Source organism: Rhopalosiphum padi, chromosome 2 (genome assembly GCF_020882245.1).
Source record: "Rhopalosiphum padi isolate XX-2018 chromosome 2, ASM2088224v1, whole genome shotgun sequence".
NCBI lineage: Eukaryota > Metazoa > Arthropoda > Insecta > Hemiptera > Aphididae > Rhopalosiphum > Rhopalosiphum padi.
Genome location: NC_083598.1, coordinates 44,132,744 through 44,140,854, shown reverse-complemented (window position 1 = coordinate 44,140,854; position 8,111 = coordinate 44,132,744). Strand labels below are relative to the sequence as shown.

At 34.8% G+C, this 8,111-nt stretch overlaps 1 protein-coding gene across 3 annotated transcripts; it reads right to left on the bottom strand.

Moving 5' to 3' along the window:
• Nucleotides 1-960: 960 nt before the first annotated feature.
• LOC132919440 (uncharacterized) lies at nucleotides 961-4,365 on the bottom strand. Of its 3 annotated transcripts, none has more exons than XM_060981046.1 (5): nucleotides 3,838-4,365; nucleotides 2,762-3,178; nucleotides 2,565-2,695; nucleotides 1,836-1,994; nucleotides 961-1,744 (listed from the first exon to the last, which is right to left on the bottom strand). In XM_060981046.1, the coding sequence occupies exons 2-4, from the start codon at nucleotides 3,149-3,151 to the stop codon at nucleotides 1,889-1,891; spliced, it is 627 nt and encodes a 208-aa protein (XP_060837029.1). In that variant the 5' UTR covers nucleotides 3,152-3,178; nucleotides 3,838-4,365; the 3' UTR covers nucleotides 961-1,744; nucleotides 1,836-1,888. The 3 variants fall into 3 exon arrangements, with proteins under 3 accessions (XP_060837029.1, XP_060837030.1, XP_060837028.1); XM_060981047.1 differs by having other exon boundaries at nucleotides 961-1,741; nucleotides 3,844-4,364; XM_060981045.1 differs by having other exon boundaries at nucleotides 3,844-4,363.
• Nucleotides 4,366-8,111: the final 3,746 nt, after the last annotated feature.

Here is an 8,111-nt window from a genome sequence, read left to right as displayed (position 1 = left end):
TATACGACGAAACGCAGTAAACAGCACCGTAGCGGATAATAATGCATATAAAACTCTATGTCATGATATGTTACAGTCGATTGACGGGTCATGTATAGGTACGTTATCCTACACTCAATACTGTGTTAAATTATTATGTACGACGCCTATAAATCGGAACGGTTTCACGGGAGAAAAGGACGACGCCGAGTCCTTGAAACCGAAAACCTTGTTATAACCACAAATACCATTATAAAAAATACATATTTTTAATAATAATACCAAACAAATATCGTCTTTGGACTATTGAAAAAAAAAAAATAATAATAACGATGGTCATAAAATCATAATCGACGACAACCTTGCGCGCGAGTTATTGTAGCGTGGCATAAAAATATCTGTGAAAATACAATAGGTGGTGGGTACTTCAGCAGTACTTGTAGCGTTTGTCCTTTAATATTTCGTCTTTTGAGTAAAAATATAAAACCCAACACCCGATAAAGGAGAGAATTGATCTTAAAAATCAAAACGACGCGAAAGTACTCTCTTGTCGACAAATTCTACAAACATCATTAGTGCAGACAACAGTGAAATTGCGCACAGAAGAAAACTAAACTACGATTATAGGATATTTAGCGTGAAAATTACCACTAACTATCATCGGTTAATAGTTTTATAATTTGTTTGGTCTGTCGATAAATTGGTAGTTGATGTATATGGTATTTTGTTTTCATGGTTAGTACTACAAATTTTAACACACCTCGGTGTTGAGTACACTTACTATTACCGGTTAATTAATATCTATAGTGTACAATTATAAGCACAGTAATATGTTTTTTACATTTCTAGAAATTTTGTTTTCCAACAAGTAAAGCAGAACTTAAAGTATTGTTTGACTTTATGACGTATGCTTGGATCACATCATAAAATTGTTTCTAATTTCTACTGTTTAATAAATATAAAAAAAAAAAATGAAACAAATCATTATCAGGTGTTAACACCTAAATCATATTATATTAGAATTAATAAAGAATTCTTCGTTTTTAAACATAATAATAAAATTACTTAATGTCTAATCACAAAAATGGACTTTGTCAAATGCAATAATACAAAAAAATGGTAAGTATACAAAAGTACATATTAATAAGGTTAATCACATCTATTGTTGATACAGCACATCTTATACAATATTTTATAATAATACATTATAATATAATGACAACAAAATAGTATTGTCTTAAAATAAATGCTGTAGTTGAACACTCGTATTATTAATACTATATTTAATATTATATTATAATAACCTCAAATTTGTTATAAACATTATTTTATTCGTTAATTATTATTAAATTTACATTTTGAAGTTGCAAAATATTAACAATAATAAAAGGTTTTACTTATAGGCATAATAGAAACTTTACAATTTACTCACGTATACATAATCAAAATATTAAAAAAAAATAATAGAAAAAGGTAAGTATAAAAAAATTTAGTACCAATAATCGCTGAAGAAAATAGTAAAAAAATTATAATTGTAAAAAAAAAAATACATTTATTTTTAATTTGGACAATTTATTAAAATAATAAACTGTTAAATTGTTGTTATTTTACCTGGTCCATACTATAAACTGATGAACTTATGGATGGTGTCAGGTCGTCGTGTAATGCAAGTGGTGCTGTCCAGTTGCCGTGTAGTTGTGCTTTGTTGTGGACAGGTGTTTGTGGAGAATAGAAGTGATTATGAGGTGTAGGATTGTCGTATCTACTGAGAACAATAACCAAGTATTTGTGTGTGTTAAACGAGTTTAGTTTTGGGTAAGAAATAAAATTATGTTATGATATGATGGCATCCTCACTTGTGATAATAGTCATTGATGCCCGATAAAGAATCAGTGAAATTCGCCTCAAGTCAAGCATCTTCACCGGAAAGCGGCGAGACTCCGCCTGGTACATGCGTACGGAGTGCCGCTACCGGCGGGTTGCTTGTTACTAACATGTGGTCCCTTTCGTCATTGCTGCACACACAATACAGTAAAAAAGAATATATAAAAAAAATTGATAAGAAATAAAAGAAAACACCCTATTAATCATAACATTTTATATGTCATTTATTATAAATAAAAAAACATTAATTCTTATTAACTATGGCACTAATCATCAATGGCATCGTCAATTAGGATTTAAAACAATAATAAACTAACATATACATAAAGCAACAATATTTTTAAACAACAAAAACAATTCAATTAATTTATGTCAATGTATATTATATTTATAGCAAAGCATATCATTGATTAATTTTTTTATATTTTTCACTTTCCTACAATGTGTTTACAAGAATAAAAAAATACAAGATGTCCTTCAAAGTGTAAAAGAATGAGTCATATTCATTAATGACACAAAAGTATAAATAATTTATAATACTACTCTATGGTTAATGATTAATAATTAAAGCTAATAATAAATATCATTATATATTTTACATTTTTAACTGATTTTGGATTTAATGAACATTTAATCTTTGTTAATGAAGTAGTCACTGAATAACATTTAATTCATGAGGCACGCTGATGCTCAACACTTACCAATCTTTGTTATCGTTTCCCATTAATTTTCTAGTTTCATCCTCTTCAATAATTGTAGGAGGAGCTTCTGACACTGGTCCGTACTGTGCAGATGCCATCAGCAGGTCTGTAGATGGGTTCAATGTGAGTACCTGTATAAATAAGTATAACGTTTATTATTTCATATGAAAAACCTTATTTCTGTAGTCGATACATACTTGTCCATTTGAAGACTGAGATTCCATTTGTCGCGCTTTGCTGTTGAAACAAGGGCAACTCTCCTTGTCCTTGATGTATCGGAAATAACCTATTAATAGGACAACACCGAATACAAAACAAAAAGAGCCAATAACCAAGAACGCTATGTCTTCTGTATAGTTGTCCTTTATGTCGTCTGAGTTCACAAAGTTTGTGGTAATAGACAGGAACAAAAATACACCAATGGCAATCAGTATCCAACTGATCAAAATAAATGACCAGTGGAACCACCTTGGGTTACGGATGTGATTCAGGGTACGATTGATTAAGCCATTTGATGGCTGAGACCATTCACTTTGTTGTTCATAACTGACTGTAGTTGGCTGGTATACTGGACCGGATGTTGGCATTTTGATAATTTAATAACTAATCAACACCTGCAAAAATTAATATTATGTAGGTACATCAAAAGGATAAGCAGGTGTTTTAATTACCGATTTCTTATGAACAATGAAAAGTATTTTGTGCGCGTGTCAAAGATGATACTTTGTGGCATATTTCATAATTGATTAAATTAACAATTGCCTTAACTAATTATGAATAATTATATTTTTTTTATCATATTCTGGTCAGAAAAACAATTATCGCTAATAAGGAATAGATTATATACAGTGATTTAGAAGTGCATACCAATGTAGATAACATTTTTATTTTTTCTACTTAAAAAAACACTAAAGCTAAGTGGCAAATTTAGCAGAACAGATAATTTAATTATACAATAAAATGCATATTGAATGATGGTAATCAAACAATTGTTTATATATTGTGTTATTAACTGTGACAGAATTGTTACATTTAAAGCTTTGGGCGAGCACATTAATGGAAACTGTTGGGGAACGGGTAACCCATGTTATTGCAGAGCACTAGGACATAGTATGTCCGACGTAGGTACTGGAGAGCTGTAAGTCGAGCTATACTACACGATATAACTGACCTGTGCCGGTTCGCACGACAGATGTCAGCAAACCGTCGACCAAAGGCGTTCGAACCTGGATTGTCATCAGGACTGGGATTTATTTAGTTAGGTAATGCGTACACTTACTACACTAGTCGAAAGCTGCAAACGGAGATTTCCCTCCGGGTATTCTTCTGTTCTCCTTCCGACGTCGTCGTTATATCATACTATCAATCGAAAACCAGTCACATAGAACACTTACTAACGAGCGGTTTTAAATAACAAAAACACGAGTAGTAAGTACTATTTTATGTCAGCAGCAGCAGTAGTAGTAGGTAGTATTGGCAAAAATTTAATAGTCGTAGCGCAATAGATAGGCAGTCTGCTATGAGCTTTAGGGGGGGTTGTGGTGCGTTTGAAAATTTCCTTTCACTCTGTTTCCGTTTTTTTGTAATCGTTTGCGATAAAAAAAAAAAAAAATTAAAATATCAAAAATCAGACTGTGCGCGCGGCAGTCGGCGGCGGCAAACTGGTCGCGGTCTAGCGACGGACGTAAAGCGAAAAACTGTCGCAAGGCGGCGGCGGCGAATGGAGATAGGCGATAATAGTGCGAGAATCCGTAGGTGGGTGTGCGGCAAAGTTAATACTCTTTTTGTGTCTGATATTCTGATAAAACTCGGCGGACCACGACTCGGGTCGACACGACGTCCCCTCCGCCACCGACCGACGGACGCGCCAGTGTGGCCAACAGGCAGCCACCACCCAGTTTCCCATTGTTCGCGGCCGGTCGAAGTCGTCGCGCACGATAGTCACGCTTGTCGCGGCACGGTAGTACCGTGCGCGCACGAACTGCGAGGGAGCGTTCGCGCTCGAACGCCGACGGATCGCGCGAGATCGATACGCACGTGTCGCGGCGGTAAGCGCTCGTGCCGCGCGAACGCCGCCTCGCCCGCGTCTTCCGCCCGTTCGCGTCATTCGAAATTCGGCGCGTTCGGAATAACTAAACGTCTTAAGACCGAACAATACGATATTATTATTATTATATATACACATACACATAGGAAACGTCTGGACGAACGCCTCGTCATCGTCGTCGTCGTCGTCGTCAGCGACAGATGATGACCTTGTACGGGCGAATAACAAAAAACCGAGATGGCGAGATAATATTATTATATTAAATCGAAATCCGACGACTACGGCTGGCGAAGGCGTCTGTCGGTCGGTTTCCACGTCGTTTTTTCATCCCGACTCGCCGCGGTCGGGTCTTCGATAACTTGTTGCGCTCGCTTTCGCGGGGTGGTGCAGCGGCGGTGGCTATGTGATGGAGTCTCCTAAACTCGAGGAGCAATAGTTTCGAAACAACCCACCAACTAAATTTACTTAGAGAGTCGACGTAATCTACTTTAGGTTCTTTTTTAGTTAAATTTTTCATTAAATCTTACAATTTACGATGTAAATATACTTATTTTTTGTACTTGAATGATCAATTTTTGTTATGAACTATTATGATTAAACCTTTTCAACTTAGAAAATTTTTTCCCCATTTTCGGGGCAGGATCCCCGAAAATGGGGAAAAAACGACGAGGAGTCGCTCCTAGTATTCTTATATAACAAGCCGCGGCGGCATCTCTCGGAATTTTGCGTATAAGTTACCGACAAGTCCTATCTTGCAGCTGCAGATTATACCGTCTGGTCGTCAAGCGAATTCAAGAGGCTGCGGTAGTGCACTGAATATATTATATTATTTTCATTTCTCTCTCTCTCTCGCGCGCGCGCGCCCACGCGCTACGTGGACAAAGTGGGTAAAAACTCGCTCACGCAAAATGCGTTTTTTATGGGCCTCATTGTCGTATAATCTCAAATAGAGTAAAAATTTCATATCATCCATCGCGTTGAGAATAGTTTTGCTGTTATACGAATAAATCAAATATTGTTTTATAAAATGAACAGTGTTTATTTCTGGTCATTGACCAATGTAACTTAATGTTAAACTTCTATTCCATAGATAGCAATAGTATTGGCATTCAGTGTATACCTATGACGTATAGTCATGACTCATGATGATCATAATCAATTATAAAAGAATTATCGACATTCGCATAGGCACAATTAGGGATGTGCTTAAAGTGTATTGGAACTCCCAATTTTAAAATTAGCACCCTCAAATATTTCTTTATAAAATCACATTTAGTAGCGATTCAACGCTATGCCCGGAAAATGAAGAGCTTAAGCACACCCTCAATTTTTTCATTGAAATTGCGTCTATGGGCATTCGGCGAATAAATTCCGTAAAATATATTCAATAACTAAATATTAAAGGTAGGTGATGACTAAATACCACTAAAAAGGAACTATGTATGATTATGGTGACCAGACGTACTATTTTTCGTAGGACAGTACTCTTTTTTGACATGGGTCCTAATGTCCTTAACAATAGTATTAGGTACGTGATATTGTACTCTTTTTTTAAAAATTACTATGGGTTAATGCGTGTTTATGTGTTTTTACTGTTTTTTATAATTTGATTATTAATTTATATTTCATATATTTCACGGTTCGATCTAAAGCATTCTTATTGGTTGGTAGCACGATTTAAGATATACTAAATCGTATATATTTAAATTTTACACTTGGTATTTTTACCTTTAAAAAATAATTTATACTTCAGTTTAAGTTTACTTTAAATTCTTCAATATCAAAGTATTTTTATCATAAAGACACACATTGACAAATTAAATGAGTTGACATTATAATTTCAAATAATTGGTTTTTATAATTGATAATAATAATAAAATAAATAAAGTAATCAGATGAAAAAAAAACAATTTTTATAGAAGGAAATGACCTATGGAAATATGGGTAAAACGGGTAGAATAGTATACGCATTGGGTAATTACGACTGAGAAGGAGCTAAGTTTTAAAATATATTTTTTTTAAAATTTTTATATCTGGTCACCTGCATATGTATAATAGGCAACCCTGCAAAGTATTTATAAAATTTGATAGATCGGCACAACTGTGAAAAACTGTACAATTAAAATTAAATGGTAGATCACCTGCCATCACACGTATTCAAATATAGCTGTGAAGTAAATCGCTTGCTACACGAATCGTTTTTTGTAATACGTGATTTTACTCGAAGAAATAACCTATGAGAACAGAACACGGTTTTGAGTGAATTCGTTTCGTCTATGTATGTTGCACGTGGGCCAGGGAGAGAAAGAAAACAGTGCACTGACACGCTCTTAATAAATTCCTCAGCTCGTCGATCATAAACAGAAAATATGAAAAATCACTTGACTTGGCTCTCGACGTGGAATTTCACTCCGCTGCCGGCAAGCTCTTCACTGCCTCCCCTCTAACCATCGACAACACAACCATCCCTTCTACCGGTCTCACGCCCACGCTTTTATTATATGTAATTATCATAACATGGTTTGGTGTGATTTATTATACGTAAATATTATTTAGTATATATAACGTGTGTAAGTACACAACGCAATATAATTTGCAGTACCTACCTAATATACAGGATTCATTATTTACAACTCACGGTGTATATATCACGCACGAGATAGGTTCCTACGTGCGGTGATAACATATTATAGTGACCACTCGGTACTCTGTACACACATGTATAGATATACCTAACCTACCTATAACTACACAAGTATAATATTTATTCCGGTTTTGTCATCCGAAAACGTGTGGTGTAAATGATTGGATTACAGATTTATAATATTATGATAGTGTTGACGCGTTTAATAATGATGTATACATAGTTATACGTATATATACCTACGCGTATTATATACGATTAATCACAACGGTGACTATAGCCTATCCATATTCTATAGGTAGTAGGTAGGTATCATAATATTATAATAATATGTAATATAATATATTATATTTGTATATAAATATATAGTAAACTGCTTACGTTTTAGCGTATACCGCGGTATACGCATATAATATTATATATATATGGTAATCGTGATCTATGACGATGATGATGGATTTCACCTCGGCGATCGGAGACCGCGCGGACTGTTATAGATAATATTTGTTTGTGTCGAAGTGTGCGTTAGTCGTAGGATGTATATTATTAAATGCTCACCTACCTATTATATCGCTATTTAAACAACGACGTTCACGCGTGTGAGTGAGACCGCGTCACAAACTCGCACCGTGCGATTATGTGGTGTTGTTACTTTTGCGTTTCTTTTAAATCGGCTATGCATTAAATACGATTGCGGTGTGATTATGCATTTATGCGCATAAATATATATACGTATATAATATATCATTATTATGATTATGCGTTATACAAATGCGTTTGTTCGTCGTCGGCCGAACGCGGTGATATTATATGTTTGTGAACACATGGGTTTAAAACAAGTAAATAAACACGCTGC

Coding starts and splice junctions, on each gene's coding strand:
- LOC132919440 (XM_060981046.1), bottom strand. CDS start 3,151: ATGCCAACATCCGGTCCAGTATACCAGCCAACTACAGTCAGTTATGAA. Junction 2,696..2,761: donor CTCAGTCTTCAAATGGACAA/GTATGTATCGAC, acceptor TTATTTATACAG/GTACTCACATTGAACCCATC. Junction 1,995..2,564: donor GGAAACGATAACAAAGATTG/GTAAGTGTTGAG, acceptor TTGTGTGTGCAG/CAATGACGAAAGGGACCACA.